The sequence below is a fragment of the Mus musculus genome, chromosome 16, assembly GCF_000001635.26.
Source record: "Mus musculus strain C57BL/6J chromosome 16, GRCm38.p6 C57BL/6J".
Taxonomy (NCBI): Eukaryota; Metazoa; Chordata; class Mammalia; order Rodentia; family Muridae; genus Mus; species Mus musculus.
The window spans coordinates 22,423,869-22,440,906 of record NC_000082.6 but is presented as its reverse complement, the minus strand read 5'-3'; the positions used below and the strand labels follow the sequence as shown (position 1 = coordinate 22,440,906).

General features: G+C 47.7%; 1 protein-coding gene across 2 annotated transcripts in view; it reads left to right on the top strand.

The window, feature by feature from the left end:
- Positions 1-1,336: 1,336 nt before the first annotated feature.
- Positions 1,337-17,038, top strand: part of Etv5 (ets variant 5) — a 58,258-nt gene continuing 42,556 nt past the window's right edge. Inside the window, exons 1-5 of one of the 2 annotated variants that reach the window (NM_023794.2) lie at positions 1,337-1,390; positions 4,347-4,469; positions 4,619-4,706; positions 4,840-4,887; positions 4,980-5,030. In NM_023794.2, the coding sequence (NP_076283.2) occupies positions 4,425-4,469; positions 4,619-4,706; positions 4,840-4,887; positions 4,980-5,030 (232 nt within the window). In that variant the 5' untranslated portion in view covers positions 1,337-1,390; positions 4,347-4,424. Of the gene's footprint in view, positions 1,391-2,538; positions 3,636-4,346; positions 4,470-4,618; positions 4,707-4,839; positions 4,888-4,979; positions 5,031-17,038 lie in introns of those variants that run through there. The other variant, NM_001358428.1, reaches the window with a different exon arrangement.

Genomic DNA, 17,038 nt, shown 5'->3' with positions numbered 1-17,038 from the left:
AAAGGCCGCGGACTAGAAATCCACACCACGTGTTTCACTGTGGGGCACTGGGCACCCTTAGGGTAACAACTTGGGACCCGCTTTGCTGAGGCTCAACTCTCCAAACGCTGACACCTTGCTGCCCGGTTAGTAGAGAACAGAACTCGTTCACAAGCACCCTAGCGTCCTTGGGAAAAGAAGAGAACGGCCATTGTCGGTGGCAGGAGCAGGACGAGGAGTTGGAAGGGGCAGAGGATTGTTTTATTTGTTTCCTGGAACACCCTGTTAAGAATCTCAACAACTGCAGTCAATGCCCGATCCTTTGGCAAGCAACACTGCTTCTCCCGGTTCCCAGCTGCACGGGATCTAATTCGCAAACACACCATCTTGCATTCAACACTTAAATGGAAAACAAGCAGCCCGGGAGAGAAGCAAGCGGTCTAACTGCACGCACGTTTCAAAGGGATTTGTGCTTCCAAGGCCCTCTACCGGCCCGGTGCGATCCACGAACCGGGTTTCTGGCTGTAGCCTCTTGCCTGTAGAGCTCAGAGGCAATTATTAGCCCGAGAAGACGCGATCGGGTCGGGCCTTAGGCTTTGGCAACATGGGTACATCACTAAGATCTGGAAAAGCTCAGGTTTTTAAAGGAAGGTAACTACTTTTTTTTCCCACTGGAAACCTGGTTTAAAAAAAAAATTAAGGCTTCTCTTCAAGGTAGCTAAGATTAGAGGGCTCGGTTTCCGTTTTTTGTGTTTCTATGGGCCGAACGCCCAGGCAGGGTCAGCGAGTTTCTGTGTGTGGAATGACGAATTCCTCTCGCCTGAGTTCTAAAATGATAACTTAGCTCGCTGCTGCAGCTGCGAACGCCTGGCGCCAAGCGGCCCCGCGCGGGGGTGGCGGGAGGAGCGGTGCAGGCCGAGGCCAGGGGGAACTTCGCGAGTGGCCCCTTTAAGAGCTTCACTGACTCAGCTAAGCTTCCCCCTCAGGTCGCGTTTTTTATGAATGAAAAACGTCCTTACATTCATTATATAAACAAGCCGGTGCTGATTGGTCAATGGCGCCCAGCGCATAAATTATGTAAAACAGACCTCTGAGGGCGTTGAGGGAGGCCGACCGTTAGCCAATGGGCGCCGCAGATGATGGGGCGGCCCAGCTGGATTTGCCTGAAGACAGGGTAAACAAGAGGTGATGGGCAGCCGCGGGGATGGCCGCCGACCAATGGGGACGTGTGTGCTCTGGGCTGCGGGCCAATGGCGGCGGGCGGAGCCGGCGGGGGCCGGGCCAGTGCTGCAGCGGGTTGCAGGGCGGCGCAGAGTCCGGAGGCCGGCGCGCAGAGCGGTCTTCATCCCCGATCGCTGCGGCCCAGCCCGCCACGGAGGCGCGCAGGCGGGCGCGCGGAGTGGCCGCTCAGGTGCGGACTGGTTCTGGGTCCTCAGTTGGGCGTGCTTGGGGTGACTCCCGGAGCTAGCCGCCCCCTCCCCCCGAGGCCCGGTTCGGTTCGGTTCCTGGGAGGCTTCGGGCGGGGGCGGCTAGCGGTTCCGGAGCGAGCGGAGAACGGGTTTCCGCACGCCGCGGAGGAGGCACCCGGGGTGCTGGAGCGGGTGCAGGGAGCGGGGTGCCCGGCTCAGGCTACAGAAGCGGGGTGCAAGAACGGGGTGCGGGGCGCGAAGTTGTGGGCCCCCGAGGGCCCTGGGAGGCTCGCGAGAAGAAACGCTCCGCGACTCTTAATATGGGGGGTGGGGGGAGGCGAGCAGCAGTTTCAGGGGTTCTGCTTCAGAACCCCGAGAGTTAAATGACACCGACATGTGCAGCCTGAGGGTGCAGGATCTGCCCGAACTTCTGCAGGCCTGGCAAGTTGGAGACTGGGCAGCGGGCCCGCAGCCCCCCACTCCCTCCTCTTAGGGCTGAGGGTATTGGGGCCGCCTGAGCCACGGCCTGGGGGAAGAGAGAACCGGTTCCGAGGCTGCCGAGAGTGTGCTGGAACCTCGTGAATGATTCGGGGTCTCCCCCGCAAAGGGGGTACTGATTAAGTAGGGGGTGATGAGGGGAGGCGGCATGTGTGATCAGGAGCAAATGAGGCTGCTGGTATCGGCCAGCGCTGCACCTCGTTTTCTGAATGTGGGTGACTTTATGAATGAAGCAGGTTTCTTTCTTGGGCTCTGAGCTCTGAGGCTTTTTTTTTTTTCTCCCTTTTTTTTTTTTTTTTTTGTGAATGAAGCATTGAGCTTTCTTCCTAAAACGCTGGGGTGAGGGGCCTGCGTCGGAGGCTAAGCGTGCGTTGGGAGTGGGGGCGGGGGCGCAGCTGAAGGAGTTTTCATGAATGGGAAGGCTGGGAATTGGGTGGAAGTGTGTCTTGTTTTGTGAATGGGGCCGGGCGCGAGGGATCCAGTTACAGCCTCTACCTGCGGTGGCGGCCGCGGCTCCATCTCCCATTCATAAAACCAGGCTCGCTGCGCGCCACGGGGAGGGGCCTCGATCCGGTCGCTGCGCCCAGTTAAAGTTTTCCTGGGGGCACCCTGGATTTGGGGGCTGGGGGGGGGGAGCGACTACGACGACACAAAGGAAGTGGTTTAAACTCCAGGATGAACCGAAGCCTTCCCTGCAGGCTTTTAAAAGATACTTTGAACACGACGTTTCCAGCTCTTGAACTCGAAGGGCTGCTTAGAAGATCCTTGCTGCTGCTTTTGGAATCTCTTAGGGAAGTTTCTTTTTACCGATTTTTTTCAAAGGATATTTTTTTGCGCATCATGAGCTTCTAAAAATATTTTATCCTCTGGTTTTCCTACACGTTGTTCTCTTAACCCACAACAGACATTTAAGAATTTCTGAGGCCACAACTTAGTCAAAATTTTTAAAAATACAGCACAGAATTCTTTCTTCTCCACAGTCTACTAAAGATTCTCAGATTTGGGTCCTGGTTGGTGACATTCAAGAGAGGCCTCATTCTGAACGATGTTTGCACTGTGTGGAAGGAAGGCAAGCTGGCAGAAGTGTTTTTCTAGGAAGTTGCGAACTCTCTTTCCTTTGACTTTGAAAATATCTGATTACTTGGGCCAAGTGCTGGCTGTGAAGGGTTTTCTTGTATCCTGCTCACTTATGAAAATTTGATATGGTGCTCACAGCGTGAAAAACAAGTCAGATGGAAATGGTTACTGTGAAAAGTGTTCCCTAGTTTGTGTACAACTTAAAAGAAAATGCTAGTTAGGCCTGTCTGTTATTCAGACCTGAGGTGAATAAATACTTGTTATGCCCCCATTATTTTGACCTGAGTTTTTATTTGGAAAATTAAGTGTTTAGGAAGGTAACACCTAAACTTGCTAGCTAATTCCTCCCACGCTAGAAAAGTGTCTCCCCTCTTGATTTAGTTCCAAGCCCAGCTCTTACCAGTGGTTGACTGATTTTGTTGAAGATTTGAGGTCATTGTAGAACAGGGAGTTTTCTTTTCATGGATATTTTTGCATTGAAAGATTTCAATGACGGTGTTTTGTTTTTCTGTTTCTTTTCCTTTTTTTTTGGCCTTTTGGTAGAAATGTTTAAATATGTGCAGTGGAACTGAATTTCCTTTATCTCTCATTTTTATAGATGTTTTATTTTAGAAATTGAGTAGATGGCAGCTAATCTTTGTAGGTTGCCATGGAGATGCTGTGTCATTTCAGGTATACACACCTGTTTGGACAGACGGTTTGGGTTTAAATAAAGAATTGTGTGTGTGTGTGTGAAGAAAGTATACTTTTGATCAGTTTGTTCCTGGAACTGTACTTAGTATTTTTACCATATACCTACAAAATGCATTTGAGACACACCATGCATTTGGAACATGGAACACCCAATTTCTCTAGTTCCTATCATAAAGTGGCAAATCTTAATTAAAAACTTATCTTAAAAAATAAAACAAAGCCGGGCGTGGTGCTGCACGCCTTTTATCCCAGCACTCGGGAGGCAGAGGCAGGCGATTTCTGAGTTCGAGGCCAGCCTGGTCTACAGAGTGAGTTCCAGGACAGCCAGAGCTACACAGAGAAACCCTGTCTCAAACAAAAGAAAACAAAAACAAAACAAAAACTCTGCAACAAATGTCCTAGAAGGTCATTTTTCAGTGCAAGTAAGGGAGGGTTTGATTTTTTTTTTGGTTGGTTTTGGCTTTTGTGGTAGACAGGCAGGCAATACTAAAGTGTGTGTGTGTGTGTGTGTGTGTGTGTGTGTGTGTGTGTGTGTGTGTGTGAGAGAGAGAGAGAGAGAGAGAGAGAGAGAGAGAGAGAGAGGGAGGGAGGGGGGGGTAAGGTGGCTACACAGGCAAGAGGGAAAGACTTGTATAAACTTAAGCCACCCCACCTCCGCCAGAGTTTAAATCTTCCCAATCCATGTTACAGGAGTATCTCTTTACCACCCCCAAGAAACTACTCAATGCTGAAGCCCTTCAAAGTGATAGCGGAGACTTTGGAAGCACCATGGATGGGTTTTGTGATCAGCAAGTCCCTTTTATGGTCCCAGGGGTGAGTTGGTTCTGTTCTGTTTTGTCCTTGACCTCTGTGGTGTGTCTTCTCCCTGGAGGCGTGGGTGGACTCTCTCTGCACCTCTTTCCTGCATTTGAATCTTCCTCTTTTTTTTTTTTTTTTTTTTTTTTTTTCTTGGCCTCTTTCAGAAATCTCGATCAGAGGACTGTCGAGGGCGACCTTTGATTGACAGAAAGAGGAAGTTTGTGGACACAGATCTGGCTCACGATTCTGAAGGTAGTGCAGCTGTCCCTGTGTGCTGTGGCTTCCTCAGGTCACACAGACACTGGTGTGCAGACTCCTGGATGCTCCTTAGCACAAGAAATAGCCCCATTTTGAGTCTTTTGTTTGTTTGTTTGTTTGTTTCCAGAGTTGTTTCAGGATCTTAGCCAGCTGCAGGAGGCTTGGTTAGCTGAAGGCAAGTTTCTTGACTGTCCTGTTTTCTGTGTAAAACATTTCACTGTGCCTTTTAGTAAAATGCAAAGATCTAAAACACAACTCTCTTTCCAGCACAAGTTCCTGATGATGAGCAGTTTGTCCCAGATTTTCAGTCTGATAACTGTAAGTACCTTTGTGTTGGTGACACATTTGTTCTGAAATTGTTTGGCCTTGGATGATTTCCATCTAGAATATGTTCATTCTACAGCGATAGCCAGAACATTTGGACAGTGGTATACCTGCATTTTAATAATTCAGGGTTAGTCCAGAAGACTTGTCTCATTTTTTTATTGATATAATTTCTTGCTCTCATGAATGCATGACTTATTCAATATAATTTCAGTGAAATTTCTTTTTACCTTAACAGCTTGACCTCCGGAATTTTAAATTAGGATACTAGATAAGATTTCTGTGTCAAACATCTGCTTGTTTTTAGATATGTCTGAGTTGAGGGGACACACACACACACACACACACACACACAAAACCAGTACTGGTGGGGGTTCTTGCAGAGCTCAGAAGAGGCTGTTCGGTCCCCAGGAACAACTAGAGTGACAGGAGATGTTGAGCAGCCTTTTATGGGTGCTGGAAACTGAACTCGGATCCTCTAGAACCAGAGCAGCAAGTATTCTCAACTGCTGAGCCATCTTCAGCCCCCAGTGCTTATAAACCAACATTTTCTTCAAATCCTTTTCTCGTTTTTGTTTTCTAAATTTAAGTCTTTGGGCTGAGGTTATAGCTCCGTGGTATAGAACCGCCTAGCATGCCCCGCTAGCACTCCAGGCCCAGCCCACTAGCACTGCAAATGGAGAGTTAGACATTAGGCAGAGCCAGTGATGAATCTGTGTTTTTGGTCTCCTTTGAACGGTACAGCACGTACTTCCTGGAGGATTTGTGTTAATTGTGGTTCTACCTAACGTGTCGTATTGTGTCTTCTATGCTAATAACGGGTGGGCACTGAGTGCCTTGATTTGCTCTCATTTTCCATGTGGTTGTTGGGACCTTCCTGTTGAGTAAAGCCTTTTTATTATTCGCCTTTGGGTGCTCATTCCTTAAGACAGGTAATGTGTGCATCGAGGAGTCCCACGAATGGCTTGTGAGGCTGGCAGGGCATAGTTAGCTCTGCTCTGCTCTTTCTGGGCTCTCCTCAACACATTCAGGAGCTTTATGGTCCAGGCACAGCTACCAAGGACAAAGCTGGCTGATGAAATTGGAGCAGCACAGAGCTGCTCTAGAGAGCATTAGTCACTGGCGAATGAACAGGTTTAAGAGCGGCCTGGAGAACGCTGCCTCTCTTGAGAGTTGCATCATAGAGAAATTCATGTCTCTTAGTCATAGTTTATAATAGCAAGCACCTGAGCCAGGCTAAGATTTGATTTCTCATTTTGCACCAACAGATTCTTGTCATCTTTGTTTTATCTCTGGGGTGGATATGTGCATGTGTGGAGAGGGGAGTATCTGGGTCTGTTTAAAAGCAGGGTAATCTAAATCTATTAGCTAAAAGAACAGAGGTACCAGCCTAGCGTTCTGTAATGACAGCCCTCCTGTTCGAGTAGGAATGCCATGAAACTTGAAAAATGGAATGAGCTGAAACCTTGGCTTGCTGTAGAGATTGTCTGGACAAAAGGAAATTCTTATTGTTGCCCTCTGATTGCTTTGAAGGGATTGGCTTGCCATTGAAAGGCAAAATAGTGATAACCCGCGTGGCCGAGGCCGGTGAGGGTGGCCGAGGGTGGCCGGGGGTTTGGATGATGACCGAATCTGGACTCCAGCTTGTTTTTGTCTTGGCAGTTCTGCCTTTCTCCAGAGCCTCAGTAAGCTGCAGCCTGCTGGGGAGGTGGCTTTTGTGGCAGAACTTCTTTGAAAGGCTTTTATTGCACTGTTTGTTTCTCTGTGGCCCGCAAGGGTTAAAGGGGGAGGTGAGACAGCTGGGCTGAGATTGATTGCACACTTGCCTGTTCTTCGAGGGGGGGGGGTGGGGGGGTGGGGGGTGGGATGTCAGCGGGCAGAGTTTCTATCTGCAGAGATTCTTATCTGTGAGAATAGGCGAGAGCGAAGAAATCAATAAATGTGTCTTGGTGCTCTAGAAATAATTCCTGCTCAGCGCATAGAATGTGCTAGGCTCTTTAATTAAAATGCTGTACCTTAAACGCAGGCGCTCTGGGAGCGTTCCCTGCCTACCAAACCTGGTGGGGTTGCTTGGCTTGTTTTGTTTGTTTTGTTGTTTGTTTTATTTGCTTGCCTTTTTTTTTTTTTTTTTTTTTTGGCGTAACAGCTTAAGGTTGAGCTGTCTCTATTTAAAGGATAAAGTGGGTGGTTGAGTAGCCTTAAAATGCCTCTTAGTAATTCCCTCCCCTGGCTGTTCTTGAGGTAGACCTTGGGGAGGGTGGGGTCACATAGACTGGAGATTTGAGGCAGGAGGCCCCCACCCCCCTGGATGGCCCTGGTGGCCTGGAGCCCTTCGTTCAGGCTGCTGAGTTTGATTATAGTTGAGGTTCAGACTGATGCAGGACCCCTGGATGAACTGGTAGAGCCCACAGGTGTCAAACTACATACCTTGCCTCCCTGTGAACACACTCCATGTTCCTGTTGGGGTAGGCTACATGTCTAAGAAGTGATATTAACGCTTCCAGATTTGGGTCACATGCCTGTAGACTTGTACCTGTAAATGTGATTTAAAGAAATAAATCCGAGCCTGGCGGTGGTGGCGCACGACTTTAATCCCAGCACTCGGGAGGCAGAGGCAGCCGGATTTCTGAGTTCGAGGCCAGCCTGGTCTACAGAGTGAGTTCTGGGACAGCCAGGACTATACTGAGAAACCCTGTCTGGAAAAAAACCAAAAAAGAAAAAGAAAAAAGAGAAATATATCCATTGTAAGTTTACAGAAAAGCTCAGCTTACCTCTAGCTATGCCGAATTTACCTCTGTCTCATGAGTACACACTCAGTAAAGGAAGCCTTACCTAGAAAGGCATCCCAATATTTTATTTATTGGTTTGCTGAATGTGTGAGCATGTGGCGTGTTCACGTGGTAAGCTTTCTTATGGTGGTTAGAGGATAATTTGTAGGGCTTGGTTCTCTCTTTCCATCCTCTGTGTTGGGGTGGGGGTATTTGGTCATCAGGCTTGATGCAAGAACTTTTATCCTCTGAGCCATCTTGCCAGCTCCTTGTTGGAAAATTTAAAAATTAAATCAAGAGGACAAAAAGCACATTTTGTAGCAGTTTCTCCCTCATGTTATGGTGAACATCCCCCCCCCCCATCATTTTGTTGCTACTTCGTAACTGTAATTTTACTACTGTCTTGAACTGTGATGTAATATCTGATATGGAGGCTATGTGGTATGTGACCTCCCCCTAAAAGGGGTTGTGACCCACAGGTTGAGAACGGCTGCTCTAGAGCCTGGGAGTTCTGGCAGTGCCACCACCCCATAATAATCCATTGTTCCTAAGGTGTTACTTGAAGATCCGAGATTGAGCTGAAAATCCCTTGAAGGGATTATTTGAAAATACCAACATGTAGTTTGGGTGAAAATGGAAGAATTCGGTGACGCAAACAGTAAAGGTTTTTATAATAATAATCTAGTCTTCAAGGCAAGCTAGGAGTCGTGTTTAGTTTCAGGTCTAGGAGGTGGGTTTCCGGGAAGCACTGGGGAGACCACTGGCCATCCTGCTCTCACTCCAGAGAAAGGCTGTTGCCCAGATGACAGCGGCTTTTTTCTATTCAGGGCTTGGAAGAGATACAAAACAGAAACATTGTTACAACTGACACAGTTCCTTAAAGGTGCCTTAGTATATGGAAAGGTAGGTGTGTGTGTGTGTGTGTGTGTGTGTGTGTGTGTGTGTGTGTGTGCGCGGGCGCGCGCGCGCGGCTCGTGCAGTATGTGACAGACCACATGTTACACCACCCCATGAGCTCTGGAGTCTCTGTAGATCTCTCCACCCGTTCCCTACATACTTTCACAGGATCCAGTCAAAGCTGCAGATAGATAGGCTTGACACCCGGAGTCCTTTGGTTTTCTACTGTGGAGATCAGGAAGCTGATAACGGTTACTTCTCTGAGCTGACTTCCTGGGTACTAATGAGTGCTTTTTTTTTTTTCAATGCAGGTTTCAAGTCTGATTTTTTTTTTTCTTTAAACCATCTCATTTGTTTCAGTAGCATTTGTAATAACAACCAGCATCTTGAGTAACTGAAATAGTTTATGCTAAGGAGAGGGAGTGTTAAATCTCATTGTAGAGTCATAGCTCTGTACCAAATTCACAAACTTTGTATTAAAATTCAGATGACCCCATTTTCCCCTTGGATTAAAAAAGGGGGGCAGGGATATGACTTCGGAAGTACAAGTAATTTCCTAAGGACCAGCTAATTAACTGTTAAACATCAGCTTTCCAGAAGTACAGTGCTGTGGGTGGCTGGAAAGTAGAGTTAACCCTTATGCTAGCCCTAGGGCCTCAACAGCAGATAGGGAAGTCACACTGGAGCTCTTACCACAGTCATGGCCTGTGGGGATGGGTGCTGGTGGCAGCTCTTGCTGTGTGGAATAAGGCCGTTTGGAGCTAAAAGGAATCTTTTTTTTTTTTTTTTTTGTTTTGTTTTTTTTTGTTTTTTGAGACAGGGTTTCTCTGTGTAGCCCTGGCTGTCTGGGAACTCACTTTGTAGACCAGGCTGGCCTCGAACTCAGAAATCCGCCTGCCTCTGCCTCCCGAGTGCTGGGATTAAAGGCATGCGCCACCACGCCCGGCTTAAAAGGAATCTTATATGTGTTGTTAGAAGGTTTAAGAAAGGAAACTGGGTGCCCTAGGCAGAGGCCGCTTGGCAGAGTCAAGACTGGTGTGTTTTTCAGGAGGCAGTGGTACTGAAGCGGGTGGGGGTGGGGGGTAGGAGGGGTGGGAGGGAAGAGGAAACTGATGGGACAAGAATAAGGGAAAGCATAAAACATGGAGGAGAGATGACTGACCCCCAGGCTTCGCACAGAGGCTTCGCCAGCTAGACCTTGCTGCCAGCAGGACCCTAAAATGATGAGTGGTCATTGCTAGTTTCCTAGCCTTTAGCATTGGGAGAACTGTTAAGTGACCTAAGACCACCGATCTAAAGGAGGGCCAGATGGTATTTAAGACCATGCTTTTTTTCTTACTCTTGTCCAGTAGCACCCGGAAGCCTTTGCAATCCTTTGTATCTGGTGAAAAAGCCCTGAGAGGGGGGGAAATGAATCTGCCCGACAGGCAGATCAGCCCTGTAGGTGCCAGGAGTAACAAAATCCTGGCATCCATCAAGAAATGGCCATTTAGCCCCTGTTCTCCAGCATCCTCCCGCTTTACAAGATGAAGAGGCAGGGACTATAAAGCCGAGAGAGACCTCATGCTATCTATCTGCTACTGCTTCTGGCTCATACTATCGTTATTATGATGTTACCGGCCCCAGTAAAGAATATCCCTCCCGGTGAGGTAGGTTTGGGTGTGTGAGAGATTGTTCCTCATGCATTTCTCGAGTTTTAATGGTAGTGAAGGAGCAAGACTGATATCCCCCCTCTTGGGCATACGCTGCCCTTGAGCAGCTTGGGCCCCATCTGTGCCCTGGCACTCATTGCTTCTCCATTTGGAATCCGGGGAGCTCAGAGTCTCGTCATGTTGCGGCTCCCAGCTCTTGGATGGACGCCAGGCCTGCTGATGCCATTACCGGATTAGGTTGCTTTTTAAAAAATTCATTCTGTGAACCTCATCAAGCTCACTTAACAGAGGCTTTGGTCGTCAGTTCCTATATTGTCCTTTCTCCAGGCTTCTTTGGAAAGAATGGCAAACACTACACAGCCCTTGGTGTAGGCACATCCTAACTTCAAGTCCATTTCGGGGCCAGGCACCTAGGGTGGATTGGGGGTCAGGCTTTACCCCCCCACACACACCCCAAAGGCCCTGCCCACCAAATAACGATTGCTCTTTCTGCTTAAAAGGAGGATTGATTGCTACACAGGGAAAAGGCTCTCCAGCTAGGCTAAGAACGAGACCAGGAGTTCCAGCCTCCTCCCAAAACGGGCCAGGGGTGGTTTGTGAATTTGATACCCAGAAAGATCTCAAAAGAAGTTAGGACAGGGAGTGAAAAGCAGTAAACATGAGATGTATACATTTGCTTTGAAGAAAAACAGTCTACAAGCTCAAAATTATCTTACTCAAATTTCCTGAAATATACTTTTCCTTGAAATCAAGTTTGGTTGTCAGACAGGTTCCGTTCACTCACCCTCAGGGTAATTACTGAGTGTTTGGGGGGAAAAAGCCAAAGACACCAAACCAGTTTTTAGCCTTGTACCCTGTGAAGTCTGGAGAGATTTTATCCTCTAGGTCAGAGCTGCACGTTCTTCCCTTGGGCTGCCTGAATGTCCAGGAGGGTATGCTAAGCGCTTCGGGGCTGCTCAGAAGTCAAGAAATTGTTGACATTCCTAGTGTCTCCTAAGTCCCTCTGCCCTGCGGAAGAAACCACTGGGCTCTCCTCGTGTTGGTTACCAGGAATAAATGGCGGGGTAGAAGTCTTGGCAGGGCCAGCTCTCAGACAGAGAGAGCTGCCCCTTAATCCAAACCAGTTTACCAGGGCAGCAGAAATAGGAGTTATCCCCTGGAAGCTACCGCGATTCAGCTCAGTAGTCCATTTATTCCTTTACTCTTTTGCCTGATGGCACTTCCCTGCGCCTCTTCTCTCACAGATTCGCCCAACCTTGCATGTTGCAGCAATAATCCTAGCTGTTTGGGTTCCAGGAAGGGTGCAGACCCAGCCAGCGCCCCCTACTGCGTCTGAATTTTTTTACATAAATACAACATACTGGGCGAGCCAGCTTCTCCGTGGCCCCAGCTGAGCCCTGGGCACCAGTAGTAGGTCTGTCCCAGTTAGCTGGGCTGCAGACTGACTCCCCCTCTTGCCTGAATGGTGCATTCCAAATTGGTTGTGAATGGAGGGCGGGGCCCACTGGCAGACTTTTTCAATGAATAACCAGACCCCATTGTGCAGCCTGTGGAAAAACAACCAACTCCAACAAGGCTGTGACTGTTAGAAATCTGCGTGTGATTGGCAGCTTGGAGAGCCTCCAGAATTAGTTTCCTTTGGCTTCCTAACTGCTCCGTGCTCTCCAAGCCTGAGCCTAATGGGGTATGAGTTTTCTTTTAAGGGCTGGATTTTAACTCTCTCCCTACCAGGCTGATAACCTGGGCTGAGAGTACTGAGGTTACAGTGGGTCCTCTCCCTCCTTGCTTTGCCTGCCATTTTCTGGTTTAGCTGTGGTGGTAGAGTCAAGGGCAGGCTAGCATCTCCAGAGAGACTCGATTTGAGGATTTCATCTTTTTATTTCCTCTGGTGCTGTTACTTTAGCTGTGTAGTCAGTGTCGCCATCCCGTGCCTCCCCCCTATCCACCCTGCCTCCACTCCATTCCAAAATGGCTGCCAGCTAGTTCTTCCAGACTCAATTCTTTATTCCAGGTGTGAAGGGTAGGTGTTGGTGAGCCACAAGCAGGTATATCTTGCTAAGTCTTTTCCCAGGAGCCAATAAAAATGTACTTCTTTCTACCCTTTGGCCTCTCTCATCCTTGTCTATGCTTTAAAATGTTGTCTCCCACACTTCAGCACCCTACAGGCTACCCTCACTGTGGCCTCCCCGCTTCCCAAACACCACCACAGAGAGGAATGGCTTCCCCAGATGAGTACCCAGGAAGTACCAGGAAGAACTCAGTCGTGGAAAAACTGAAGCCAGAGGAGCCTCCTCGTGTAGGAAGTACTCAGGGCTTTAGGTCAATACTGTGCACCCTTAAATATCGTCCAGCATCTTGGCTAACAGCCGGCTCCTAGGACACCGCCAAAGCGTAAGCTTAGCATTGTAGAACACACAGTTAAAGGGCAACACCTCACTAGTGATGATCAAGGTAGTCTCCTCAGGATTTTAAAATGCTCAGCTAAGCATTTGACTTTTTGTCCTCAAAACCAAAATAAAGTCCTTTGTGTTTTGTTAGGGCTCTTTACCCCAGGTGTTTCCCTGGCAGTGGCCCTGGAGGGTATCTCCTTTCTCCCAGAAGAATACACTTGGGTAGATTGTTGTTGCTAGATGGATAGAGTTGAAACCTTTCAGAAGGTGACTGACTCCCTGCAGGCTGAGCAGGCTGCTGTGGACATCAACAATTCAGCTGCAGGCCTGGGAATACATCCTGATGATCCCAAAGGATGGAGATATATATATGTGTGTGTGTATGTATGTATATGTATGTGTATATGTGTGTATATATGTATAAATGTATATATATCCACAAACATATATACACATTTATATATTAATTATATATTATATATAACAGTGATAAATATAAGTACACACATATAGTCATATATAAGTACAAATATATACTATATGCAGTATATGTATGTGTGTGTGTGTATGTATATAACACATATAGCAAAGAGAGGATGGGTGTCTCTGGTACTAAGTCCCCCTGTATTGAAGACCAGATTCTGGAGCCTGCCCAGCTTTCCTGATCTGAATCTTAATGGAAGGCAGTTGAGTGGCAATAATGACCCCTGTGTTACCTGGATATCCTGACATTTTCCCATTGTCCTCAGGCCCTTTGTCATCCCTTTCCTCCCTCACCAGCCGTAGAATTTTAATTTTAGTTCTTTAGAGATGTTGGGAAAACAGTGTGTGGGTAGGGGGTTAACTTGTCCTTTAATTTTATGAATATTAATCTCAGTCCCTGCTTCCCATTTTCCATTCCTGTTTGAACTGGAATTCCCTCTAGTCTTCGTGCCTCCCACAGCAGAGACGTACTGTAGTGTTTCTTGATTTGTTCTGCGGCCACAGACTGCAGACCCGTACTCTGCATGGTCAGTGGTACCTGGTCAAGCACTTGGCACTCAAGCAAGAATCTTCACTCCATTCCCTCCTGGCCCCTCCTTCCAGTGTGGCCTCCTCACAGAGGAAGTAACTAGACACTCCCAAAATCTGCATTCCGGGGATGACCTTAGGAAGATAGGAATGAAGTCTCTTTCTTACTTTGTCTCCTCTTTTGGATTCAGGCCGTGAGATGTAGCTTGAGGGGCTGATTTCTGTGCCTCGCAGAAAATCTGCATCTGTTGGTGAGGCAGGTCTTGCATGGTGCCTAGATGCCCTCCCTGCCTGGGGGAGAAAGTGCCAGTTGACACAAAGGAGCGGCTCTGGGGAGAGACCACTTTCCTAATGGTGAATTTAAATACAAAGTCAAAGACTTTACACAGGTCTTAGTTAATGCATTTCAAATACTTTTAGGTTTTTTTTTTTTTTTTTTGTTTTTTTTTGGTTTATCGAGACAAGGTTTCTCCACATAGCCTAATTTTAATATTTCTGACACTTCACTTTATGTCAATTTAGGTAAGAACTATATAAATTGAGAGAAAATGATTGAGACAGTTAAGCTTAAGTTTCAAGCTAAAGGTCCCCTTTGAGCCTCCGACTCGATGCCTTGACCCTGCTGGGGCGAAAGTGAGGCAGGCTTGCTGTGGTCAGTGCAGCCACACTCTCTGCACAGACTCTGACGCAGCCACATCAGGGCCTGAAGAACAGGCTGCTCCTTAGGCCTCTTTTTCTGTCGTCTCTCATACTGGTAGAGGTTGAGTATGAAAATGCAGAGCATAGTTGCTGAGGGAAAGTAGTCTGAAGGCCACTCAGCTCCACCTTAGATGATGAAACCCAGGTCACATTGATGCACTACGAATGCTCTAAGTGGGTGCCAGGGCCGTGCCCTAGACCCAGTCGCTTTACGACAAAACCTTTGCTTGCCTTTCCTTCACTGTCCGAGTGCTTTGGGGTTGTTTGTTTGTTTGTTTTTTGGCCAATACATTCTAATAGATAATATTTAGCTGCACAAAATATTTCCTAAAGTATTTTTTAGTTTGTGTGGGGGGTGTGGTTGTGCGCGTCCTGACTTAGGTGAACAGCTAAGCTTTCTTAACCACTGAGCCATCTCTCCAGCCTACAGAGTAAGAACTGGGTATCTCCCTCATGTGTGGTCCCTGCCTCAATCCAAGTCTCTGGCCTGCTCCCTTCCCTTCCTTCAAGTGTGGCTTTCAGATTTGAGGTCCTGGGGTTCCCACTTTTAGACCACGAGAGCTCGAGTTCTACATCATTGGCGTCAACACATCCTTTGAAGAAGAGGAACCTCACAGGTCCATGCTATCCTGAGAGTGATGCTGAACCCTGCTGATAGAGGACAGAATCCACAACTAGTTCATCTGGGTCCAGCTATCCCTGGCTTGGACAATTGTAGCCGTTGTCATTCAGTTCCTTCCTTATTTGATCACAGGTTCTCTTGGAGTTATAAATGATGCAATTTGATAACCAAGATCCAGAGGCAGCCGTTTGGTGTTGACCGCTCTGGCCTATGAGTCAAGAGGTTCGTGATTTGGTGCCTGTACCCAAGGTGGGCTCCTCTCACTTCTGAGACCAACTGAGAGGAAGAGAAGAGAGGAAACATTAATACGATGGGCTTTCTTGGAAAATCTGTGTTGTTGTTAGCTCTGATCAAGTCAAAGAGAGGACAGAGCCAGTGTTCCCTGATCCACAGCAACTACTAGACGGCCAGGTTCTCTACCACGGCTGCTGCACTACTGAACCAGCATCTCACACATGCTAAGTCCTGTATCCCTGAGCTATAGCTTAGTCCCTAATTCAAGACCCCCCTCACCCCCATCAGATGGAGTCTCCAGGCTGATCTGGAGCTAGTAAACTCATGCGATCCTCCTGTCTCAATCTCCTTTGTTGTGGGACCATAGGTGCATGCCATCAAACCCTTCCCTTTGAAGACTTTTGCTTTGAACGAAGGTCTAAGATAGGCCAGTCTGTGCTTCCCTATAACATGGCACATTTACTCCAATTCTTCTCTGAGCCATCCTCACCCCTTGGAGGGATCGTCTCATGCAGTAGATGAGGCAGATAGCTCTGAGGACCATTGTCATCATTCCTAACTGCCCTTTTCCTTGTGTGTTCTTCAGAACATGGGAGTTGCTGTCCTTGGCCACATTTCCTTTTTTAAAAAAAATATTTTTATTTAATGTATGAGAGCTCTGCTGCATAGACATTAGCCTGCCTGAAGAGGACATCAGTTCCGCCAGTGCTCTTAACTGCTGAGCCATCTCTCCAGCCTGGCCACGTTTCTCCTCATGCACGCTCCCTCCCCCTCCTTCCCTCCCCTCCCCCCCACCTCTCTCTCTCTCTGAATAAAGGGGTTGGGGAAAGCCTGGAGCCACCACGTTTTCCCTGGTCAGCCTGCACACTACTGTCCCTTCTAATGGGTTACACATCATTACAGTGGCCTCCCAAGTTTACTTTCATGGACAGCATTTTGTTTCTACCTTCTGAGTTGATTTAGTTACAGTAAGTTAAGTGCCACCATGGCTGGAGATGAGGGAGAGGTGGGAGAATTTCCTGCTAGATATTAAATTGTTGAGCTGAGCCTACCAGAAACAAACCTCTAAGCTGTTCCTCCCCCCCCCCATTTATATGTAGTCATGAGCTAAAATTAAAGGTCCTGGAAGGTACCAGTACCCATCTAATGCCCTTGTCTGCCAGTGACTGAAAAGCCCCCATTTGTATCTCTCCTGCCTTCATCATAGCCAGAAAGTTGTTCTGGGAGCCAGATGCCAGCCCCAACTCAGAGCACCTTGGCTTCCGTGCGCTTCTGCATCTTCACACTGGACATCTCTGTTGAGTCTGTCTGTGCCTGTGTAATTGTCCATACTTCAGGAGGCAGTAAGACCACAGAATAGTATATAACATGAGGTCCTTAAAAACCAAAATTAGAAAAGCTGTCCCAGGGCTGGAGAGATGGTGTCTCATGACTGATCTGATGCCCTCTTCTTGTGTGTCTGAGGAGAACAATGGTGTACTCATAGACATAAAATAAATCTTTTTTTAAAAAAGAAAGAGAGAAAGAAAGAAAAGCGAAGCTATCCCTGGCCCATGCACATGCTACAGCCTTTTGTCACTGAAGTTTAACTCCATACCCATCCAGTGCGTCCCCAGAGAAAGCATGTCCGGTGAGCCTAACACATCAATGCATGTTACAGCTTAGGACCACTGGGCTGTTTCCTGGAGTCCATGGCCTAAATCAAAGGTTGTCAGAGATAAGCAGACAA